The sequence below is a fragment of the Setaria viridis genome, chromosome 5 (assembly GCF_005286985.2).
Source record: "Setaria viridis chromosome 5, Setaria_viridis_v4.0, whole genome shotgun sequence".
Lineage (NCBI taxonomy): Eukaryota > Viridiplantae > Streptophyta > Magnoliopsida > Poales > Poaceae > Setaria > Setaria viridis.
In genome coordinates, this window is record NC_048267.2 from 39,665,589 (window position 1) to 39,689,161 (window position 23,573).

General features: G+C 47.8%; 4 protein-coding genes across 7 annotated transcripts; 1 reads left to right on the forward strand and 3 right to left on the reverse strand.

Annotated features, from left to right (window-relative positions):
* Positions 1 to 893: 893 nt before the first annotated feature.
* On the reverse strand, positions 894 to 3,604 carry LOC117856534 (uncharacterized). The gene is made up of 2 exons (XM_034738876.1): positions 3,161 to 3,604; positions 894 to 1,994 (listed from the first exon to the last, which is right to left on the reverse strand). The coding sequence occupies exons 1-2, from the start codon at positions 3,602 to 3,604 to the stop codon at positions 894 to 896; spliced, it is 1,545 nt and encodes a 514-aa protein (XP_034594767.1).
* Positions 3,605 to 4,803: 1,199 nt separating this feature from the next.
* On the reverse strand, positions 4,804 to 9,772 carry LOC117857923 (TOM1-like protein 6). 3 transcript variants are annotated; one of them, XM_034740842.2, is made up of 9 exons: positions 9,437 to 9,772; positions 8,498 to 8,576; positions 8,277 to 8,375; positions 7,415 to 7,528; positions 6,774 to 6,925; positions 6,599 to 6,680; positions 6,395 to 6,480; positions 6,046 to 6,270; positions 4,804 to 5,965 (listed from the first exon to the last, which is right to left on the reverse strand). In XM_034740842.2, the coding sequence occupies exons 1-9, from the start codon at positions 9,583 to 9,585 to the stop codon at positions 5,062 to 5,064; spliced, it is 1,890 nt and encodes a 629-aa protein (XP_034596733.1). In that variant the 5' UTR covers positions 9,586 to 9,772; the 3' UTR covers positions 4,804 to 5,061. The 3 variants fall into 3 exon arrangements, with proteins under 3 accessions (XP_034596733.1, XP_034596734.1, XP_034596735.1); XM_034740843.2 differs by having other exon boundaries at positions 6,774 to 6,913; positions 9,437 to 9,771; XM_034740844.2 differs by lacking the exon at positions 9,437 to 9,772 and having other exon boundaries at positions 8,277 to 8,391; positions 8,498 to 8,575.
* A 2,372-nt stretch (positions 9,773 to 12,144) lies between these two features.
* LOC117856924 (succinate dehydrogenase subunit 5, mitochondrial) lies at positions 12,145 to 15,847 on the forward strand. The gene is made up of 4 exons (XM_034739373.2): positions 12,145 to 12,350; positions 13,634 to 13,938; positions 14,025 to 14,210; positions 15,515 to 15,847. Exons 1-4 carry the CDS (start codon positions 12,212 to 12,214, stop codon positions 15,569 to 15,571), a joined length of 687 nt encoding a protein of 228 aa, XP_034595264.1. The 5' UTR covers positions 12,145 to 12,211; the 3' UTR covers positions 15,572 to 15,847.
* A 235-nt stretch (positions 15,848 to 16,082) lies between these two features.
* LOC117856923 (amino acid transporter AVT6C) lies at positions 16,083 to 22,272 on the reverse strand. Of its 2 annotated transcripts, XM_034739372.2 has the most exons (5): positions 21,839 to 22,272; positions 21,596 to 21,748; positions 17,236 to 17,439; positions 16,653 to 17,118; positions 16,083 to 16,530 (listed from the first exon to the last, which is right to left on the reverse strand). In XM_034739372.2, the coding sequence occupies exons 1-5, from the start codon at positions 22,239 to 22,241 to the stop codon at positions 16,386 to 16,388; spliced, it is 1,371 nt and encodes a 456-aa protein (XP_034595263.1). In that variant the 5' UTR covers positions 22,242 to 22,272; the 3' UTR covers positions 16,083 to 16,385. The 2 variants fall into 2 exon arrangements, with proteins under 2 accessions (XP_034595263.1, XP_034595262.1); XM_034739371.2 differs by lacking the exons at positions 21,596 to 21,748; positions 21,839 to 22,272 and adding an exon at positions 19,767 to 21,582.
* Between the last annotated feature and the right edge of the window lie 1,301 nt (positions 22,273 to 23,573).

Below are 23,573 nucleotides of genomic sequence, written 5' to 3' on the forward strand. Positions count from 1 at the left end.
GGTTTTAATTGGAAGGAACCATTCTCGTGATAGGGTTGTCATCGAGAACTTTGTAGAAATACCATCGATTTTAATAGTTACATATTATGTGTTTCACCCACTATACATGTATGCGCTATGATGATAAGGACATCCCTTGCAATGGAACAACTATGCCTATACCCTCCTGTCTGTTCTCTTATCTATACAAACTAGCAGCAACCACATTTTTAGACATGGGAATAGCTTTTGCTTCAAATTTATAAACGCGTGTGTTAGATAGACCATCCAATTTATCGATTCAAAGCCCCACCTTTGGTGTATCAGATTCGCAGTTTGGCAAGATCTGTGCGTTGTTTACTTGTCCATCTTATTCTTACTTGTTCTAGAGTGCTAGCTGGTTCAGGGTTATTCTTGGCGCTGCAAGAATAATAACAATCTGAAGTTAGCGTATCGATTGTTAAGATGCAGCATCATTTGGATGTTGTGATCGGACCAGATCTCCTCCACCAAATAGATGTTATGCCGTCTCATTGAATGATTTGAAACAGTACTGCGAATCATATGATAGGAAATGGGGACCTGCTGCTGCTCATATAATTCCAAGAAACTGAGCACATTTTCCTTATTATTACATGTTTCACCCACATACACATGTATCATGTATGCACTACCGTGTAATGTACACAATTTGTGTGTGTGTGTGTTTGTGTGTGTGCGTGCGTGCGTGCGTGCGTGTGTGTGTGTGTGTGTGTGTTGTGTGAAATAAATTTCAAGACAAATTTTAAAATTTGGTTAAGGTTGACAAATAATAGATCAAATAGATAACGAAATTGCATGCACCGTTTTATTGACAATTGAAGTATGCATTCCTCATTATTCACCGAATTGAACAGAACTGTGATCAGTTGTGTTCAGCCATCAGCCCCGTTACTGTCAGAACTATTTTGCTCCCCGGCGCCCTCGTCCTCGCCTTGCTGGAGCTCGACGATCCTGTCCACCGCGGCCGCGAGCCTACGAAGCCGACGAAAATACAATGCTACGAGGATCGTAAACACCACGGCGCACGCCACGTCGATCGCCCCGCAGACCATCAGGATCTTGCTGAGCATGCCGGGAGAACTGTCGCCGTCGTCGTCCACGTCCTCGTCGCCTCCTCCGGCTGCAGGGAACTTCACCCAGTAGCTGTACCGGCGGCGGCTCCCGTCGGTCACCTCCCTAGCCCCCGCCGCCAGAGTGTAATGCTCACACACGCCGTGGTCGGCCGCGGCGGCGACGCTGGCGTTGTCCTTCACGTAAAGCGCGGCGCTGCATGAGAGGTTGCTCGCGCACTGCACCACGCACTGCCGCAGCGTCACGCCGGCCAGCGCCGGCGCTGCCGTCCGGAGCACCGTGGTGACACCCCTCAAGTGGACCATACACGCCTCGCCGCCGGTCCCGTAGCAGAGGTTTCTGCCGGCGCGCGCCGGCCCGTCGGTGTACGCGGAGAAGTCCTCGCATTTCCCGGCGGCGGAGCACACCTCGTGGACGCCGCAGGAGAGAGGGAGCTCGCAGAACCCGAGCGCCCTGTACGAGACCCTGAAGCCCCGATGCTGGGCGTCGTAGTAGTACATCTCCAGGTTGCCGTCGCCGCCGAGCGCCAAGAAGCTAAGAGGCGGCTTCTTGACCGGCGGCGAGACCTGTGCCGCCACCATTCCCCGCACGTCGAGCATCTTGAGCCCCGACCCGTCAAGCCTCGCCGATGCCATCGTCCGGTTTGCTGTAGGGGCGAGCTCCCAGTAGGAGTAGCTGGTATCGCCGACGTGGATGTATGCGGCGATCTTGTCGTCGTCAAGCTCGAGGGAGTAGAATGGCGAGGACGTCTCGTCAGTCATGGACGCGATGAAGTAGGCGGGCAGCCTACGATGCTGGCCGCGTAGGAATTTGTCCGTCGGATCGTCCAAGCTTTGCCACCTGGTGCGGTTCTGCGCGTCGACGAGGACGAGGTTGCCGGTCTTGGTATCCAAGTGGAGAGCCTGCAAGTTTCATTCATAATACATCTGTTAGTCTTTATCCCATTTCCATGAACACTATTTTTCTACACACACAAGAAAGTGTTTATCCCATTTGAACACCTCCTTGTGTGGTTGTGTGTGCGTGTGGCAACGGCAGAATTTTTGCGACTAGTGAAGGGCACGGGAAGGAAGATTATGAACAGCGTTAGTAACTTTTTTGCAATTCTTTTACCTTGTAGGGTCTATTTTGTAAAATGAGGTTCTACTGTTTTGTCATTTTGTGATATCAATATGATCCCATCCCCCTTTTCTCAAAAGAAACAATCAAAATAATCCAACCATTATATATTAGCTTCAGAAAGGGTTAGTGGTTGGTGGATTTGACCTCATATCAAATTATTCTTTTAGTATCGTTTCAGAAATTGTCTAATTAATTTCATTATAGAACATAGGGAAATGGACATCCAATAATTAATACTCTAAATTGAAATTATTTAATTGCCCATTCTTTTACTACAGATTGGGATGAGCATTTTGTATCCTAAGTGGACAACTCAGAAAAATTAGTTCTAGTTCAACGGTTATTTCTAAACAAACTTGATTCGCATCCTTCTCACGTTTTTCGTAAACACATGACGTACACTTTTTAAGTTTATATATATACCAATTTCGCGCCATAAAATCTACTTTCCTTTGTCGTATAGTGTCGACCGTTAAAGCAAACTTTAATTCCACTATTCCAATAATTTTTAAAAGACGACGTAACGTCGTTCCCGCGTTTTTATGAAACACTTGCATAAACCATTTAACCTGTGTCTATGCATTTCATACCCTAGAACAATATACTGCATAGTTTTTCTTTTATTCTCATACCCTAGAACAACATACTGCATAGTTTTTTTTTATTCCTTCTCATCCGTTAGGTTTGTTGTTCGTGTTGCTTTGGCAATGCCTACATGGCAAATCTCAATAAAAAACCGTGGATGTAGACGCCTAAATAAACCCCAATGGCTGATGATCCTTCGTCTGCCCTTGCGCTCATGCCCAATCGAAGCACTCCAGCGCCTACCCCAATCAAAATCCACGAACAAATCCTGACATTTCTATTAACCAACGCAGAACCACGGCGAGATCATGAACGAACGAAGCAAACAATCAACGGAGAAGCAGAGAAGACAGTGCATCACCTTCACGCCCTGTCCCGCCGTGCCGGACAGCCACCCGACCATCCCGGCGCCGTCCGTCAGCTGCAGCTGGCCGTCCTCCGTGAGCTCGAGCCGGCACAGGGCGCGCGCCGCGAACTTCTCGAGGTGGTCGGAGGCCCAGACCTTGACGCCGCCCAGGAAGAGGACCAGCGAGCACGTGTACGCGCCCGCGCCGTCGGCCTCCGCGCTCACGGCGGCGACGAAGCCAGGCGGCCGCCGGTTGCCCCGGGCATCATCGAGCACCACCGCCGTCGCGGCGAAGCGCGGCTGGTACGGCGCCGGAGGCAGCCGCACGGTGGCTTGGCCGCCGAGAGGGAAGTCTGCCGCCGACGAGCGGGCGGCTTGTCCGTGGAGGAGCACGGCCATGGCGGGGAGGAGCAGCAGAAGCAACGCGCAGGCGCGGTTGCTGATGGCTACGGCGGCCATCACGGCATTCAGACCTCAGAGGATTCTTTTTTGCAGGCTTGTTGGATACGGGAGCCGGAAAAATGAAATCGATCGATGATTTCGATTTCGACTCGATTTATTCCTGTCGCGTGCGTTTGTGTTTACATTGTGATTTGAATCTCCGAGGATTGAACTGTCCAGAGATGCCAGACGGCTAAGGTTGGCAGGAGTTAATCCCGTGGCAGGATTGGCGTTCGATCAGAAGTGGCAATTTGGCCAAGAGAATTAACGGTAGCACCGTCGTGCCTTGAAAACAAGAACCCTGAAGTGCTTGGAAGAAAATGTTCGTCGTTTCTCCTCTGCAACTTCGTAGCGATTCTGATCGAGTACGAGTAGTGAAAACTCGAACGGATTTCAATTCATTAATTCGTCAATATCAGAGTATCTAGAGTGGCATTGCTACACTGCTGGGACAATTGAGAGAGGTGCAAGTGTCAGTCTCTTTTTAAAATTCGAATGAAACTTAGTTTTCAAAACGAAAAACCGGACGATTAACTTGAGCGTATCTTCGCCCTGGTCTTTGGCATTGATGCTTGGAGATATTTGCACATCCATCAGCATTTGCAACGTGCACGTACCGACACTGCAAAATTTAAAACAGCATGCAAACGTGAGGGTTGAAAGAAACGGAAGAACACGACCGTGCCAGGCTGCCAGCTGTTGGTTGCGCTCTTCGCGTGCGCAGCAGCACGTCTATGTAGGTAAAAAAGCAAATAACGAAGGATCATAAAGAGAATGTATATATGGGCAACTATGATTTCCCGTGGCTCATGGACGGTGTTGAAGTTGCATTAAGCAATGTGTAATTGCCAGATGATTCTGCATACTGCACCCAATTGAAAAAAATTAACTTTTCCTGTCGAAGTAATTAACAGTACGATTATATTTGGCAAAGGCTGATTCAGTTTCCTCTTCGCTCATGGTCTAGGCCTAGCGAAGATTCCCGAAGAACGGCCTTTTTAGCCCATTGAGAAGCCACAGCCCACAGCCAGCATCCAGCCAAACTGAAGAACGTGGGTTGCAATCCTTTGCGTTCACTTCATCAGTATCACCAGTCACCAGTCAGCCAGATTCGAGAAAAAAAATCACACCAGTCAGCCAGATATCGAGAAAAAGAAAGATCATAAACAGGATTGATCTGCTTGCAAATGCAACATAACCACAGGAAACGGGAAGGATACAGATACAAACAGATTTCGTAACTACCGTCCACCGCAATGGAGAAATGCTATTAATCATTTATGTACATCAGCAGTGGTCTACATCTCTGTGTTTAACTTGACAGCAGCACCCACGAATCAACCAATGCAACCAAACGTGTCAAACGAGGTAACGGCGATACACAGCAAATGTACATCGAACCAGGTAACAATAAATAGTGAGCAGCAGCTACCAATCACCACCGGACGTATAGACAAACGAACCACCCAATTTGGCTATTTCTTTCCACCAATCATAGGTTGACCACCATTTGAGCTACCCATGGCAGTGGGCCCGCCAATCTTATTTCCACCACTCAAATTCTTCACGTCGATCAAATCGCTGAATAGATTATCAGGTATGTAATATGGTCTGCTAGATGCTGCTGAAGAATCTTTTGGTTGTTGATAATTCACGTTCATATGAGCTTGAGTCGTGGTCAGTCCGTTGCTTGGTGGTGAACCCACAGAACTGTTATGCTGAATTGACTGGGGGGTTGCAAATGGCGCGTAAGGCATTGAAGAAGGGGGATATGAAGCTGGGGGAGGTGCATAGGTGGCTGCCTGAGCAACTGGAGCAGTAGCAGGGCGCGGATCTTGGTAATTAGCCAAAAGGAAAGGATTAGAATCGACTGCTGGAGGTGCAGGCGCAGCCCATGGTGGTGCGGGGTAGCCATACCCAGATGCATATGCTGGAGGCTGAGGTGGATATGCTCCGGTTTGGGCCCAAGGTGCAACGTAATTGCTGTTCTGTCGAGCATATCCCTGGTTTATTGTGTGAGGCTGGTAGTTCAAAGGGTATTGTGGCACACCAGAAGGATATTGCTGCCCATCTGTAACAGTTGGTTGTTGAGGCCCATTTTGATTATGTGTAATGGTAGGTTGCTGAGGTGCGTTTTGACTTTGTGTTGGAGAATCTGTTGAAGTTTCAGGACTAGGGCTGCACAAGGTGAGGCTCAGGAGGTTGATCATATCAAGCTCTTTTGATTCAGAGCTACTGCTGGGAACTGGGTCAAGAGGAACCAATGCATTGCTTGCAATAGAAGATGGCGATTCTGAACCCACTGGATCAATCGGTACAAGGGCGAGGTCCCCAGTGCTTGATAATGCATCATCGCTACTTACTACAGATTTGTTTTTCCTGCATATGCGTAAAGCATGAAGCGTTAGCATACTGTGCAGGAAAGTAAAGTTGGTATTCTACAGGCTATTCAGAAGTACCTTTGAGCTAGCTGGGCAAACTCATCTTCCTCTTCATCAGCAGTGTCATTATGTTCAGGAGGTGCAGATGGTTTTACTGCAGGAGCCTCCCTAGGAGCCTCAATTGTCTCTCTCACAGGTGCTTCAACCGCCAAAGGAGCACCAGAGACCACGGCATCATACTTTGAAAGTACACTTTGTAAGAGATCATTTATCTCCAGTCCTTGCTTTAGCAACTGCTCATTCCTAGACAACATAAAGATCTCAAACGTCACATGCGTGCTATACAGACACAGCAATGCATGACTGCAATAAGCTACAGTGGATATGAAAGAACAAAGGGAACCATGAAAGAATATTGAATATTTACCCTGTTGAACTGACAAGTTGCAAAAGCTTTTGTTGATTTGAGCGACACTGGGTCACAAGATCTGTGATAATTTCATCGTTAACAGCCTGGGTCCAAAACAAATTTAAGAGTTCTGTTACCAATATCAATTAGAGCAAAACATGCTGCCCATAATACCACATAGTCCAAAGAGACAACTATTAGAGAAGATGGGTTTTTTCATACCGTACGATCAGATGGGTTTAAAGCATGCACCATATCATTCAGTAGGTCTGTCACATTTCGAATACTATTCAAGTCCCCTAAACTGTAACAAAAAAAACACTGTTAAAATCATGAGACGCTTAACTAGGTGAGAAAATACCAAATGAGTCCAATACGCCAAGGAAAGGGGTATAACCTTAGAGTCTCAACATCTGAGGACATTCTGTCACTCAGACTTCCTGCAGCATATCTGGGTGAACTAGAATTATGCGTAGCAGGAGGTGTAAATATCGGTGGTGCATCAATAGGACGTTTTGGGAACACCACACCTGTCGTCTGTAACAAAACCTGACAGTCAGCAAACATTGTTGCAAATAAAAGTGTTATTTACAGAAACACCAAGAGGGGCAGATATGGATCTGTGCCTTCAAAAAATAGAATTTGGAAAAAAATGTTACTCAATATTCTGTACTTGGGAAGATGCCACTCAAGTTTTCTGTTGCTTTGAAATATCACTTTTCTCATTTCCCATCTCTCTCCTATAAATGAGAGAGAAGGATAGGGAATGAGAGAAAAGTGGGGAAATGGCATATTTCAAAACAATAAGAAACTTCAGTAACAATTTTTTTTTTCAAATGCCATGCTTTGTAGTAGCCTAAACTCAATTTTGCTGGAAAAAAGAGGATGCTTCATCAAAATCACATTATTGATGCATGTTGAATGCAGGACATGGTTCTGGAACCACGCACCCTGTCCATGCACAGTGGAAATGATATATTGGTGACAACATAAAAGATATTCCGAATCCTGGGGATCAAATAGGCATCAATTTCATACCTTCACTTCAAGATATGCCCAATGATATTGCGGATATTTACTTCCTGGTCCACCAAATGCCTCTTGCCAGGAGTCTAAAAGTAATAATATTTTATCCCTTACTTGCATATCATTCTGAAAGCACATTCCAAAAGAGAGATTGCTTATATTCCTAGCATAGATATTTCAAGTTCTTAGAGGTAGTGGAAAAACAACATAGGAATGGATCACAAATAAATTAAAATGGATCTTTCCAGAACAAAAAAGTATGGCATGTCAAATGATCCCAAAGGAACTTAGGTAAGCCATTGATGTCGTGATAGTTAGAGAGAAGCTGCTCTAACAGTTATGGTTCAACTCAACTAAAAAATAATTTTAAAAATGAAGCTGGGGCACAGATTTATGGCTTATCATTGCCAAGGGCTTTGAAAACAAAAGAAAAGGCCAAAAAGGTGTGTTACGGTAACTGCAGAATATGGGTTGTGAACATCCGAACATGAAAAGCTTCACATCACTTTGATACTCTGATACTAAAAATGACTCATCGCCTTATCGGTGTAGTATTTAATAGGCAACACGCACACATACAACACCACCACCACCGAGTGGACAAAGTTGGAGAGAAGAGAATCTGACACGACAGTTTAAAAGTGACACAAACAACCATCTGTTCACATTCTAAACCCAGTTTATCAATGGTGTCACCATGAGATTCTAAAGTTTTCAGATCAAAGTATTCATGGGGATTAGTGTGCTCTCCAACTATGCACTGAACTACTTCAATGCATACATCGCCACTGAAAATATTCAAGGCTACAAAGAATCTGACTTAAATTTGTACTCTACGTGAAAGACCAAAGTAAAGAAGAGTATTGCATGATACCTTCTTCTGAATAATTTTGACCATTTCTTGCAGAACATGCTGTTCAGCGACTTCAAACCGGACATATTCACCACAATTCTTCATCATTGTCTCCAAAAGCTGCACCAGTTTGTAACTGATATGAATAAAACAAAGTAAAATAAAGCTTCGATGCTTATTGTGCAGTGAAGTAAAAAAAAAACATCTCACATATTTAGTCATGCCATAGTGAAAGTACATACCGTCAAAGCAAAGAACTGAACCTTTGGGTCCTTGTTCTGCAATCTCTTTTTCACTGCCTTCACCACATCCTTCGTTTGCCTGATTCAGATGTTGAAATTAAGTATGATAAGCTGATAGTTACCTTGGCCCAACAAATCTTAATTTCTCCAATCAAGATAGAGTGTAATGTAAGCGGAGCAACACCATCCACATATCAGTGAAGTAACACAAACAAAAAAAATTTTGAAAAAAATATAATCGACACTCTTCCAAGCAGGAAAGGTTGAACGGAATGCTAAAGTACAAGACCAAAACCTATGACCACCATACAATTACAAACAAAACAAACCTGCAATACCAAGCTGGTTGTGTTTGCATGTCAACAGCATGGGGCCACAGTTTGTCCTAATCGTGAATAATCATTATGATACAAAGTTAGACAGTGTCAGCATGATTTGTCAACCCCCATGGAATTCCCATACAATAAACAGAATTTTTCACTCTAATCTCCAACAAAGGCAACACTTACTGGAAGTAATCCAGAAAATATCTACATGTTATTATGCTAGGCACGATGGCCCTTTATGAATTTTCTCACTTTGGTTGCCTTCTCCCCACAACAGCCACCAATCATCCCATTCTCCCATGTATTGTGAAGGTAAAGTTCACTATCGGAAGGGCCATCGCCTATCAGGAAGACGATGTTAGGGGTTAAAAGCACCATATTCACCCTTAAAAACATCCGATTTTAGAGGGCCTATAGCCCTATGGATCATATTTTTTGTAATTGAGATATCCGTCAAGTATTAGCAGCAAATTTTGGCCAAAACACAACGGCGACCACACCTGCCACACCCAGTAAAGCCTAATTATCTTAGGCCACGACTTTCCCACACCGCACCAAAATTCCCCACGCAGGCACGACGACGAGGAGTGGGATTTCGCAGACGCGTGCTCACCAGACGTCGGCGTTGAGGATGTCGCAGATTTCGAGGTTGACGGCCCAGTCGGGCCCCATGAGCAGGTGGCTCGTGGCCTTCTCCACCCTTGACGCCGCGCTCGGCGCCGCCGCGGGCGCCGCCCCCACGACGGCCCCCGACGGGTACATCCCCACGCCGCCGGCGACCCCCGGGCGGGGAGGGCTAGGGTTCCGGCAACCCCGAGGAGAAAGGCGGGCGGTAATTACCTGCTCCGCCCACCGGCGCCGTTATTAGCGAAGAGGGTTTGCGGAAAAATCAGGGGCGGTTTGGCAGAGCGCCGCGGAAGCAGCCTCTTCCGGTTAAGAACTGAGGAGAGGCACAGAGAACGGATGCTTATCTGTCGAGCTCTCGTGATCTGGCTGAACTCATGACGGGTGGGCCCTCAGCCCTGGAACCAGCAGCGCTTTGTTAGTTGGTCAAACGAACTTCCAGATAATTTATGTGAACTTTAAGATGGATTTCGTGGTAACTACCGTCTATTATTATGTTCCAAATGGCGAAACCATAGAGGCTTCATCAGCGTAGAGTATTCAACGTTTCTTTATTTATCATTTGTTGGACAACCGAGCTCCTTCTTTTTAATATAAAGCACGGCGCTATGTTGTTTTCGTTTTAAAAAATATTTTTTAGTTATTAAAAATTACTTCATCCGTTCTAAATTATAGGTCGTTTTAGTTTTTTTAATTCATAAATATTATTATGCATGTCTTTTTAGTCCATAATATATTATTATGGACTTAAAAAGCTAAAACGACCTGCAATTTGTAACGAAGGAAGTAGTTCTACAGTGAACTGCGTAAGGAATTTGACTTAATTGCCCAAACTTCAGAAACACCGTGATGCAGTATTAATTTTCTAGGGTGATTCTATTTTTACAGCTTCCAGCTTGGCATCCAAGAACCTTAAGCCGGAGTTTATGCGAAGCTCTTGTTTGTAGTGACTCAAATGGACGGTTCATTTTGGAGCCATTCTGATTCTGGTGCTATTATGTATTGTTATCCATTTGGGTGATGAGGTACATGGAGATGACGGGATCAGCGAACTAAATCATTGTTGTCGCGTGTTCGTATCGTATCCCTCTAATGCAAGGTTGTCGCGTGTTCGTATCGTATCCCTCTGATGCAAGGATGGAACAGCTAACCACTCCTTGGAACCGGTAGCGATGAAAGCTTCCTGCTGCTAATAAACTAAATTTATTCCTGCGACATTGTGATTGGATGATTGGTACCACGACTAAATGCGACGCAAAATTGTACGTGGGTATAATACCGTTCGTTGAAGATATGCTACCGTTGCGGAAGTGTTCAGTTCGGAGATCGTTAGTGGGTGATAAACAACGAAGACTTTTGAATGTAAATTTGCAAGAGGGTAGAGAGGCCTGTTCGCTTCAGCTTATAAGCCGGCTGAAAAGCCGAAACGGCTGATTTGTTGTGAGAGGAAAATACTGTTTGGTGGCTGATAAGCCGGCTGAATAAGCTGAAGCGAACAGGCTCACCTTTGTTTGGTCGCTTCATGCCAACAGGTCCTTCTCAGCGCATTCCATGTATAAGCACCTTATTAATAGTGGGGTAAGAGTCACTGAAAAAATTTAGCATTCCAACCTTTGAAGAGTAAAATCTTTATGTGGTATTTTAAAAAGGAGCAGTGCTTACAAAAAATAGTATGGCTAAGAGAAATTGAAACGGTAGCAGGATTTGTAACTTTTGTTGCTCCGGAAAAAAAACTATCCAGCATCTTTCTTTCGAGTGTGCTTATGCTAGATTCCTGTGGCGGGCAGTGCATATCGTCTTTGGAATCGCACTACCTTTGAACTTTGACGATTTGTTCAATCAATGGTTAAAACAAAGGGGGCAAAAATCAAACCTACAATTATTAACAGGGGTAGTGGCTTTATGTTGGGCAATTTGGCTACCAAGGAATGATGTTGGCCAATCAAAAACTTTTATGCAGATTCTTTTCAGGGAATGTATTGACTATGACGGTGGGGGCAGTTGCAGCACAGTGAGGATACGAAGGAGATGATGCTGAAGGCATGCCGAACCCTGAAGACATTAGCCCTTAGCTTCTTTACCTCTCGTGGATGGCTGTTTTGTTTGCGGATCAGTGTTTGATATATTGTTTGTGTTTAGTTAAACCATTTGCCTCGTAGCATGAGCTACTAAATGTAATAATTTTGGAATCATTCCCTTGTTCCATTATCAAAAATTTGCGACGCAAAATTGGGTCGCATTACAGGGATGGAACGAATGAGTTTATTTGACCATCTGATGCTTCTAAAGACACAAAAAAAACGTTGACAAAAAAGGAAATCAACTTTTGATCTGCGGATTGTGAATTTGTGACACGCAACGGACAGTTTGTGGATAAGTAGTGATGTGAAAATTTGCGCAGCAAAATATCATGATTTATCGAAGACATTTATAAATCAAATTAATGGATAAATACAGTCTTAATTTTTTTTCTTTTGTATAAGAAAATCCTTTACAGGAATTCTTTTTTAGAGAACTTTTGAGGGACGATAAAGTCCAGTTAAACAATTATGGATGGCAGCCGACCCAGCCCAGCTAACCAGCCAACAACTGCTGGCTGAACCAGCCCAACAGAACTTTGCTTGCGAAGTTACGGGCCCAGCCCGCACGGCCCGAGAATGACAGCAGTAAAACACCGTCCTCCGTCCCAGCGCCATCGACCCCACGAAACTTCGCAAAAGAGGGCCTCAACCTCCGTCTCCCTGCGATCTCCCCGACCACGGCGATGGCCGCCGCCGCCCTCCGCTCCTCCGCCGCACGCCGGCTCCTGCGCCTCGCCCCGGCCGCCTCGTCGGCGCTCTCCGCTGCCTCCCGCCCCGCCGCCAGGTTGGCGCCGCTCTCGCGCCCGATCTGCGCGCTCTCAGGTTCTCCTCGCCCCCACATCTCTTTGACTAGTGCCGCATGTTGGTGCCTGGATCAGGCTGATCTTCTTTCTGGGTGCTTCCTAGTTGCTTCCTTGTTACGATGTTCCTATTCCTTGTCTAAAAAAGGTTTTCATATTCCTAGATACGGTTGCCCTTGTTACGAGACAGATTAAAACTCTGGATTTTCCTGCAAGGCCAGAAACTATTACTCCGTAGTCAAGGGTTTTATTGTGAGGATGTTTATGGTTGATAGGAGTTGACATACTCTAGCTCGGAGTATTAACACGTAAATTCGGACTTGCCTGAACACCAGCTCAGATGTGAAATCTGTGGTCCTGGAGTGTTTCTTTCCAGGCTGATGTCTAATCAAACTATTGAATGGACACACTTTCCTATTTATTGAACACGTGCATTTTGAGTGATGTTGTTTGAAAGCCAGAAGTCCGGAATGTTGGTTACTTGACAACGAGGCTTTTGCTTCTGAAGTAACTAGGCAAAAGGTTTTCTAGCTTATGTTGAGTATACGGACTTTGGGAAACTAGGAACAATGCATTGTTTTTTTATTTTTTTCACATGTGGGGTTGCGGGCGGCATGAGATTGTGACTGTTTACGGTTGGTCCGTGCAAAGCTGATGGCAATTGGCAATTACAGAGGGGTTTGAGAGAAGGTGGAAGGGACATTACTTGTGTTGCTGCACCCCCACACTTAGGATCAGCCCTAGCTTAGCTTTGTTAATAGAAAGGTTGAAGGGGGCACCTTTTCTTAATCTTTATGTACTAGTACAACTTGCTGTGTTTTTCATTATATTTTCTTATGTATTGTGGTTTAACAAGGAACTGATTGGAGTAAGGGCTTTTTCTCATGAGAATAGTATTAACTAAATAAGGATATTACATGTTTTTGTCCCATGTAATTTTTTTTGGAAAATGTTTTTCTTAATACTCATCTTTCACTCAAATATGAGCTGGATTTTGTAACTGAAATGGTGAGGTTGCATTAATCACAGCATTCCAAAGATTATGGAGTGGGAAATCTGATTGAGATGTGATTCAAATTGATGAAAATTAAATTGCTTATGGTGAGATTGTGCAAGTTTCTGGATGTATATACTTTTGATAGTTTTAGTTGTTAGGAATTCATTATCTTTGGTTTGCTTTTTTATATATACATGTTATAGAAGAGTTAATGATTCCTTATTTGTTTTCATTTTGGTGTTATGTTAATATCACGCTATACTACAAACTTCCCATTCTGATTAGCTTGTCCATGTCATTAATATCAGGTGGAAACAATCCTATCTCATGGAACCTGAGGCGCTTCTTCAGTTCAAACGAAAAGCATTTGCCTGCAATATCTGACCCAGAGATAGAATGTGCATTTAAGGATTTGTTGGCCGCTAGTTGGAATGAACTTCCAGTTTCTCTTGTAGAAGAAGCAAAGAAAGCAGTATCTAAAGCTACTGATGATAAGGCTAGTCAAGAGGCTTTGAAAAATGTATTTTGTGCTGCTGAGGCTTGTGAAGAATTTGGCGGAACCTTAGTTACCCTAAGAATGGCTCTTGATGATCTATGTGGCCTGACCGGTGAGGTCAGTATTTGTTATCTAATTCTCTGTGTCCTCGTGTCTGTTTTCCTTTGTGCTTAATCAGTGTGATCAAGCCTAGCTTTTTGCAGAATGTGGGTCCCTTGCCTGGTTACATCGAAGATGCTGTTAAAGCTGCATATAATCGCTACATGACATATCTGGAGTCCTTTGGCCCTGAGGAAAATTATCTAAGAAAGAAGGTGGAGACTGAGTTGGGGACAAAAATGATACACCTCAAAATGAGATGCAGTGGCATAGGTTCTGAGTGGGGAAAGGTACGTTTCTCTGGAATGTTACTTGTCCCTGTGGTATAGGTTACTTCAGTGTCGTCCTGTGCTGTAGAAATTGATTGTCTGATACTTTTTTTTATTCTTGGTGCTTGCAAAAGGTTTCTCTGCCTATCACTGTGGCAAAAGATTTGTTCCGTATGCAGTGTTTATTCCTAGCAAAAATTCAGCTTGCTCATTGCTTGACTGATTTATATCGTTGGATTTCTCTTTTTTCTCATGCTTGTGTTTTGCCTATCTCAAGAAAATCTATGAAGAACTTGAATCTGTGTTTTCTGCAACTGCCTGTTATTTTCCATACCAAGTGAAAGCCCATGATTTCCAGAAACTGGCAATTAAATTGCTAGTTACTGTTTGGACCCTGGACCCTGGTACCAGTTATATTTCACTTGGTACAGGAAGAGGTAGGGGTAGCTTGGACTGGCTATAAATATTTCAGCTTTGTCAAACATTCGCGTATCATTCAAGATTCAACTGTGTGATCAATTCATAATCTTTTTCACCATTTGGTTCTGTACTATTAAGGAAATAACACATAGCAATCAAACATGGCTGGCTGTGAGTGTTCATGCACCAAGTGTCATACCAACATGTGACAAGGCTTGTTAAATTAGTTTGCCCTGCATGCCATAGAATCCTTTGTACTGGAAAATGGCATCTAATTGAGTATGTCACATTTGAAATCTTAAGGACCAAAAATGGCTCCCCTTCTGTCTGTAACACGGTGACAAAAAAAAACAGTTGTTTGGTTAATGTCAATCCTCAGCGGGTAGGATTTTGAGAAACTCAGTGTCTCAGACATTTTGGAATTGATGACATGTGCATATGATTTGGGGTAATTTTGTTATTTTCAAATTGGTAAATCCCTTTCTCCAAGTTTCACAATAAACAAGCAAAACAAGCATGCATTCTGGCTGATTCCTGGCCAATGTTGTCTGGTCCTTCCTTCACTCGTGACATTATTAGCCGGCAGGCAGCATTATAAGAATCGCATGGCTATGTTTTTTCAAACATCTTGTGCGTGTGATCATAGTGTAGCCTTCATAGGAAAAGGATGTCCTGGTCCTACTTCATTGTAACTATAAAAAGATACATTTTCATTTAGTGTTTGGTTTTCCATTGATTTATTTTCTGACAACAATGAATTCTGTTTTGCTTGACCTCATATCATGTATGGAATTATATTCTCATTTTGATGCACATCGAGCCTGCTTGTTTTGCCAGGACTGAAACTAGTGAATTTGCATATATTCATGACTCCTTACTCACATCTTAATTGTTGGTACTTTCAGATCTCCCTGATTGGCACCTCAGGGATCTCAGGTTCCTATGTTGAGCTAAGGGCATGATGGGAAGTCTGCAGATCAGAACCGTGGAATCATCAATGGGCTGAGGAAACCTGTAGATCAGATTGTGTCTTTCATCTTTTTCCATTTTTCTTCATAGCTACTGTGGCAATAACAACGGGATCAAACAGCTGTGTACTTAAGTAACTCCGAATCTCCAGTCTTTGTCGCTGTAATAAGAACGTGTTTCTGAATATTCAGATATGCTGCTCCTGGGCACATGCGTCTGAAACGTGTAGATTCTGTTCATTTCAAGCATGCGTCTTACTTCTTGTTCAAGTCGTATCAATTGTATGTTTAAATGAAGTATGTATTGATATGTCATTATCCCTTTATTTGTAACTGAATTTGAAAAATGGTAACAACACAGTGGTCTGCATTGTGTTTATGGTTAGCAATCTGAATCTGCACATCTGTTCGTTCTCAATGAGCCTAGTACAGTACTTATCATGGACAAATTCTGATGAGTATACCACTAACCAACCACTGAGTAAGGTATAAGGCTAAGGATCAGTGATGGTAAATCCTTTTGAGTGAATTTAAATCCTATAAATCTATACCATTCGTTGCTATCATACACAGTACATGTATCGCCACTCATCAGTACAAGTATACAACAATGGCCGGCAGGTATTTCCATACACACATCTACAACATGACTGGGCACGGGCTAAGCTTGCATCTCACGAACCGTAGCAGAGTACCTCATTCTCTATGAGATCAAAAGCTAGCAAGGTTACACGCCCGACGATCTTCGCTCTGTTGACCTGCAAACAGTAACAGCATCTCGATTTATCTGAACTATCATCTGCTAGCTTCATGAGTCATGACCTTCTCTGACTTTGTCGCTGATGGAGCTCATGATGTTTGAGGCAATGGCAATGCTGCTCGTGACCACAGCCAGAATGATCATCGTCGCCGCCAAAGCCTTGTCCTTCCGCTTTGCTATTCCATGAACATCCCTGCAGTAAAATCGTGTGTTAGATTCTCACTCTCTAAACGAGCGTTCAGCCATCGACGAGCAGTCATGCAGGATTTCTGAAGCTTTCTTCAAGAAACCAATAATAATGAAGCAGTGGCGTACCTGAGAACAATGGCGCCAGGGAAGATCAACGAGATGGTGACAGCGAACGTGGATCCGGAGTACTCGAAGAGCGTCCAGATGCTGGGGATGGCGATGGCGAGCGCGTAGAGCACCGCCATGAGCACGGCCGTGAGGGACACGAACCGGCGCGTGTCCGTGGCGAGCGGCCGGCGGCCCGGGAAGAGGAGCTCGTCGACGTTGACCCGGAGCGAGAAGAAGAGGAGCGGGAAGACGAGCACGAGGTGGAGCGCGTAGCTGAGGCGCGCCGCGTCGTTGAGCGCCTGCGGGACGCCGGCCCCCGAGCTGCGGTCGAAATTGGCGAGCACGTCGGCCATGGTGGCGTCCCCGAAGAGGAGGAAGCCGAAGAAGCCCACGGCGGCGTAGATGGCGGCGCAGAGCACGAGGGAGATGCGCACCGCCGCCTTCATGTCCGACGTCTTGCTCAGCTCCGCGCGGATCGGGTGGACTGCATTGCAAGTGGCGCAAGTGCGCATGCGTGTCAAGCAAATTACAGACACACGCGCGATGCACCTTGCACGGGATGTCATGAATATGTAATGGTTGCAGAAGGGACTGATGATACCGTTGAAGTGGAAGGTGAAGGCGACGACGATGACGGGGACGGCGGTGAAGAGCTCGAACGGGGAGGAGAGCCTGGAGAAGTCCGGGAGCATCCTCGGCATGGTCGCGGTGCCCTTGAGGAGCGCGTACACCGCGATGCCCAGGCTGATGAGCATGAACACCACCGCTAGCATGATGGAGATGGCCGACGTGAACCTCAGCGAATCTGCATGTTGGAGCAAGTTTGTAAACGCCCATGTCCGATGAAACACACATTACCGAACGATTCAGTTCACACTCTTCGTACGAATTTCTTCAGTTAAAATGTAGCACAGTAAGTCACGACACTGGAATCAGCCAGTTTTCCTAGCAGGACCATGTCCTAGCACTGTTGTCCCATGTTCTACTACATAGCACAGCACATGATGGCATGACCAATGGCTAACTGAAAACGACAAGACAAGCACCCACCGGCTCTCCGCTGTTTTTAGCTCCAAACCTTTCCATCACCAAAGATACGGCATGATTCTAGTCGAGACGCTGCAGCTTTTGTCCGGAGCACGAACAGAGTAGTGCACTACCAGTGCATGTAGAGCAAGTAACGCCACACGTCGCCTCCAGCTCGAGCGACATGGGCGGCGACCGAAACTCTAGCCGCTGCCGCTCCCTCCTTCCCCTCCACCCTACCTCGCCGCCACTGGAGGGCGCCGCCGGAAGCCCGCGCGGCCCCTAGGAAGGTGGCGGCGGGGCGATTTTGCCATGTCTTGGCTGCATCCACCTGGATCTGGGCGGGAGACCGGGAGGTGGCCACGGCGCGCGAGAGGCAGCGAGCTTGCGACGTCGCAGCAGGGCTGGCCAGGGGCCGCGGTGGCAGCGCGGCGACGCAAAGCGAGGAGGCTTCCTGGCGGCCGCGGGGCATGGCGAGCTGGCAGTCGGGGCGCCAGAGCTGGGCGAAGGGGCTGTTGTGGCGCGCGCGGCGCAAGGCGAGGTGATGGCCCGCGGGCGATTGGGTGGCGATAGCGTCCGGCGGCAGCGACGGTGCACCACACCTACTCTGTGGCAAGGCTCAGCCTTCCATGGGGTGACGCGTGGATCTGCGCGGGAGATGAGGCCGCACGTTGCGGTGGCCGACGCGGGGGGCGAGGTCCTACGCCGCGGCGGCTTGCGCGGGGTAGGGAGGCGAGGTGACGAGGTGGCGGCCTGCGCGGTGCGAGGTGGCCGCGCAGCAGCGCCAGCAGGCGCAGGGCGAGGGCGGCCACGGCGGTGGCCCAGTGGGGCAGCATGGCCGCGCGGCTGCGGCCCAGGCGCACGGCGGCGGCCCGTGTGGGGTGAGGGGCTCCTTATGGCGGCGACCAGATGCGGAGTGAGGAGGTGGTGGCCTTGTGCTTGATTCAAGTGGTGGGTGGCTGCTCTGCTTTAGTGGAGCGAAGGCATGGAGAGGATGTGCCTATGAAGTTCTCAGTTGCGTAGTGGTGGCGCGCCGACGGCCTGCATTGTTGCTTCCAGCGACGCCCGTGGTGGCGTAGCTGCTTGCGGCTGCGTGGGTGCGCGTTAGCGACGCCGTGGAGGTGTGGTTGACTGCACTGGCCCCCTCTCTGTTCCGAGCTGCTTCGTTGCCGGGTCGGGTTAGTGTAGCAGTGAGCGAAAGCCTTGCGATGGTGACGCCTTTGGGCGCTATGCTCCTCCTTGGAGGTGTCGGCATGATGCCTACTCTTCCATCGGTGGGATGTCCTCATGGCGAAAGCCGTGCTTCAGTTGGAGTAACAATGACGACGTCTAAGGACGTCGTTTCTCTCGTTGGAGACATCGCTTCGAAGGATCCCTCGGCGGCTACAGCGGCTGGTGTCTGCTTTTTTAGAGTGGCCATTGGTTGGTTGGTAGTGGTGCGGGTGGCCTGGCGGCAGTCCATGGTGGCTACTCATGAGTTGGCCTCATGGCTTGCAGTCGGATGTGGCGACTAATCTTGCTCAGCAAGGTTAGCCCGGTGCAGAACAATATCGTGAGACGGTGCAAGCGGCTACGATGGAGTGATGGCTACATGACTTGCAGCGGTTCGTGGCGACCAACCCTGCATAGCAGCGGTTTGCTCGGTGCGAAACATCATCGGTTACGATGGCGCAAGTGGTGACTTGCGGGTTCTTGACTTCGTCAGGCGGTCGGCACTGCTCGTTTGGGGTGGTGGTGGACCAATGGTGGCGGTAGGGCCGTTACCATAGCGGCGAGCGTTGAAGGGCTGCCACGAAGTGGGGGTAGTTTGCGGCTTGTGTCGATCTCCCAATCCGACCGGGCAGAGTGTGTTGGAGATAAGTTGAGCTCAGTACATGTTGATGTCCTAATACAACCGGCTAATGCGTTGTTGAGTTAAGTTGAGTGCGATGGCGTGGTGCGGCATGCGTTGATGATCCAATCCAACTTGACGATGTTTGTGTTGTTATTTTTTTTCATTCATTATTTCATCCAATTTGAGCTTTATTTTTTTTTAATATAATCGGCTGCTCTAATTTAAAAAAAATACCAGTGCATGTGCATAGGCTCACAACCTCACGTACGTACCGACACGCTTGCGGAGCACGAGGGGCAGGAGGATCGCCGCGACCGCCACCAGCACCACCTCCCGGTCGGTCCACCGGTGTCGCCCGAACCACTCCTGCAGCACCCCGGCGTGTGCGTCCCCGCCGCCCGCCACGCCGGACATCACGTCCCCGACGACGATGAGGTACACGGTGAGGGTCCCGAGTGCGTTGGCGGCGACGAACACGTTGAGCAGCCCGGCTCCGGCGCGGCCGAACGCGTCGCCCATCAGCGCCGCGTACGACGGCGCGCCGCGGGTGTACCGGAGCATGAAGCCCACGGCGGCGTCGGCCAGGGCCGCGGCGCCCGCGATCAGTGCCACCGCCGGCGCCACGCCGAGGACGCGCATGGCCGCCGGGATCGACATGATCCCGGCGCCCACCACGCTCGTCGACACGTTGAACACAGCACCCAGCACCGACGCCGGCGAGCCGCCAGCCTGCGCGCCCGGCGGCCCGGCGTGCTCCGGCAGAAGCGGGGCCTCCTCAGGTGTAACACTCTCCCCGGCGTTCGGCATGGCAGAGAACGGCGGGTTCTTGGACGCCGCCATGGTTTAGTGGGAGGGAACAGGGAAGAGGAGTGAAGCTCTGGGACTGTTTGGTGCGCGTGTGTGTGTCGAGAGCGTGAAAACGTGGCGAGAAAACGACGGGAGAGCTGCGTTGAGATAAGAGCTGAGTCAGACACACATGATGACATGAGGTGGGAATGAACAAGACTTGGCCGTGCCGTCGTGCTTCCCTCAGCTCAGTGCCTCAGTACTACAGACTACAGAGTACTAACACAATTCGACTTGGCCCGCGGACAAGTACGTAGGCCCCAGGTTGTCGTTGGCTGGTCATGTCTTTGTGGCCCGTGTTTTGCAAGAGATTTTAGTGGATCTGATACACGATGAATGATGTCCAGGAACATGTTGCAATAATTTGGTGCCGTGGAAGAACAGAGAACCGGCAGAACTCCCCTCTTGTTTCAACTTCGAATGCGAGGTACGGAGTCAACAATCTCAGCAACCTTCAAGCCGAGCCAAAGACAAGCTTGCATTGGCCGGGGTTGGACAGGGCAAATGATCATTGGGTCAAGAGTCAAGACTGGCACACCTCGATCTTCTGGCGTGCAAAAATGACTTCCGGAGAATGTTCATGCCGGCTAGCTTCTTCTTTCTAAAGTTTCCGACATTTGTTTGAGCTGAATTTATGCGACATTTGCTGAATTTTTCCGTCCCATAACGCTGCCTACCGTTTGCTAATATTGGATTCTACTCAGTCACGTACTTCTACTTATAGCAGGGAGCTGTTTACACAATCTTTCTTTAGGCCAGACATTCGTTCCAGCGTAATCTTTGGGGTCGGTAACCACAATGTGCGACACGGATGCAAGTTAACATGCTTCCAGCTCAAGTCCAATTAATGTGGCCACATCCTCGCAATGCAAAAGGAAAGGAACACAGCCTGTAGGTCAGACCTCCACAGCACCAGAGGTTTAGGGATCATCATCACCATGATCATCCAGCTACCAGGCTCTCTATTTTAACTTGGGATCAGATCCCAAGTCCACATGGCGTTAAACTACTTCTTTATCATATCATCAGTTCAAGATCAATCAATTTTGTAATGTCAAATCAGAATGATTCAGAAGTGGGGCAGCTCAACAGTCTGCAGCTCAACTAAAATATTATTGCTCAACCAATCTCAACCAATCTAATAAATTGTAATGTCAAACTAGTACAGGTTTTAGCAACCAATCTCAACCAAAATTATTGCTCTGATATTAAATATTCAACTAGAATGTACGGCGCAACTGGAATGTGAACTCACCGACACGGCGGCGGAGCACGAGCGGCAGCAGAACGAAGACGGCGGTGACGAGCAGCACGAACTCCCTCCCCGTCCACCACCGCGCGCCGAACAGCTCCCGCAGCACCCCGGCGTGCTCGTCTCCTCCGCCGACGCTCCCGGACATCACATCCCCTGCATTGTCAGAATTAGCTCGATCGACCTGAATCCTCGACGTCGACGAAGGATTTGTAATGCTCGGCGCTGCACAGCTAAACAGCTTACCGATGATGATGAGGTAGACGACGAGCGTGCCGGTGGTGGTGGAGGCGATGCAGACGTTGAGCACGGCGGCGCCGGCGCGGCCGAAGGCGTCGCCCATGAGCCCCGCGTACGTGGTGGCCTGCTTGGCCGCCGCCCACCTCGTGTACCGCAGCATGAACTCCACCGAGACGTCGGCGAGCGCGGCCACGGCGGCAATGAGGAGCAGCGCGGGGGCCACCCCGAGCACCCGCATCGCCGCCGGGATCGACATGATGCCGGCGCCCACGATGCTCGTCGACACGTTGAACACCGCGCCGGAGACCGACGCCCCGCCGCCGCCGCCGTCGCCCGGGAAGAACTCCGGAAGCAGCGGCTCGTCGTCCAGCCCGCCGGCGCTCTTGCCCTTGCTCGCCGGCGGCGTCATTTTCGCGGGGCGTGTGGGTGGCGTTCGTCGACGGCCGGGACCCCAGAACTTAAAAATAGCACGCGCCGGCTCGTATCGTACCCGCCAAATGACCCTTGTGCCCTCTCATGGCGAGGAAGGCCACGGGAGAGCTTGTCTGCTGGCGGTGGGAGTAGTATGGTAATTCCGCGCGGGAGACGCCGGACAACGACAGGCGTGGTGGTATGATTGGAGGGAGAAGGGTGTTGAGTTGGAGGTGAAGAGGCTTGTCTGCGCTCGCCCACGCTGCGACATGGCGCGGCGTACCTGGACGGGAACGCGGCCCGGGTTCGTGTTTCCGCGATGATTCGGTGAAACTGGACTTGTTTAGCACGAGCAGCGGCGGCGGCGGCAGGAGCGTGATCGGCCAGCCATTGCCGAGGGTCCATCGAATGATTCGCGCTTTCGCGTATGCCCAACAGCAAATGACACTTTTGCTACCATTCATTTAGGTACGAATTTGTCTTGCTGTGATTCTCACCCGGTCACAAGTTCACAACCCCCACTGTCAGCGCTTCAGCTGGAGGCTATGGGTAACCACAGATTCTCTTTAGTTCAACTAATCAAACTAGTACTCTTTAGAAATATTTTGAAAATACTACTTCAATCTATTATCTTAATATAATAGTGTTAATAGAAGTCACCACATTCGCTGATGTGGCAGAACCGCTCAAACTAAACCGGCATAAGTGTGCTAACCATCATCTTAATGGTTAATCCAGTCACGTACACTTAAAACGGTGTAATCCGACAGTCCATCGGGTCAAGCCCGATTCAACCACTGAATATCTCGATCGAAATAATATGCAACAAATCTCACACGAAGGTGAGCGCAGATGATACAACATGGTATTTCAGGTCACAAACATAGAGGTCTTAATTAATTTACAAACTGAGTTCGAAATTCATAAAAGATTACAAACCAGAGTTCTTAAATAAAATACAGCGGAAATCTAACGACAAAGCACGAATAAAGATACATGACGATATGGGTAGCCCGCCACATATCATCCAATACGAGACCACCTCAAGGGTCTTGCAAGGGGGATCTCGGAATCTCGAGACGAGATTCTTTTACGGGGGGAGGGTTGTAACACCCCGGGTGTTTAAATTGTAATTAGACTTAATCATCTTCGTAAACATGAGCATCATGGCACTGCAATTGCTTAAACCTGTTTTATTATTGTTTATTGTTCAAATACTTGATGAAAAATGACGAATTTACAGAATTTTTCCTAATTTTTGGGTGATGTGTGCTAGTGATAAAAATTCAGTGAAATTTCAATTTTAATTGTTTTACTTTTCAAATTCTAG

Bases quoted from the DNA above. Each gene is read 5' to 3' on its own strand.
- LOC117856534 (XM_034738876.1), bottom strand. From the start codon at position 3,604: ATGGCCGCCGTAGCCATCAGCAACCGCGCCTGCGCGTTGCTTCTGCTG. The intron at 1,995-3,160 runs GTGATGCACTGT...TGAAACTTGCAG, and splicing joins CGGCGGGACAGGGCGTGAAG to GCTCTCCACTTGGATACCAA.
- LOC117857923 (XM_034740842.2), bottom strand. From the start codon at position 9,585: ATGTACCCGTCGGGGGCCGTCGTGGGGGCGGCGCCCGCGGCGGCGCCG. The intron at 6,271-6,394 runs GTAAATATTCAA...TATGTTGTCTAG, and splicing joins CAACTTGTCAGTTCAACAGG to GAATGAGCAGTTGCTAAAGC. The intron at 5,966-6,045 runs GTACTTCTGAAT...ACGCATATGCAG, and splicing joins TTTGCCCAGCTAGCTCAAAG to GAAAAACAAATCTGTAGTAA.
- LOC117856923 (XM_034739371.2), bottom strand. From the start codon at position 20,334: ATGGCGGCGTCCAAGAACCCGCCGTTCTCTGCCATGCCGAACGCCGGG. The intron at 17,440-19,766 runs GTACGTACGTGA...TCCAACATGCAG, and splicing joins CGTGCTCCGCAAGCGTGTCG to ATTCGCTGAGGTTCACGTCG. The intron at 16,531-16,652 runs GTACGCCACTGC...ATTTTACTGCAG, and splicing joins CCTGGCGCCATTGTTCTCAG to GGATGTTCATGGAATAGCAA.
- LOC117856924 (XM_034739373.2), top strand. From the start codon at position 12,212: ATGGCCGCCGCCGCCCTCCGCTCCTCCGCCGCACGCCGGCTCCTGCGC. The intron at 12,351-13,633 runs GTTCTCCTCGCC...CATTAATATCAG, and splicing joins CCCGATCTGCGCGCTCTCAG to GTGGAAACAATCCTATCTCA. The intron at 13,939-14,024 runs GTCAGTATTTGT...AGCTTTTTGCAG, and splicing joins TATGTGGCCTGACCGGTGAG to AATGTGGGTCCCTTGCCTGG.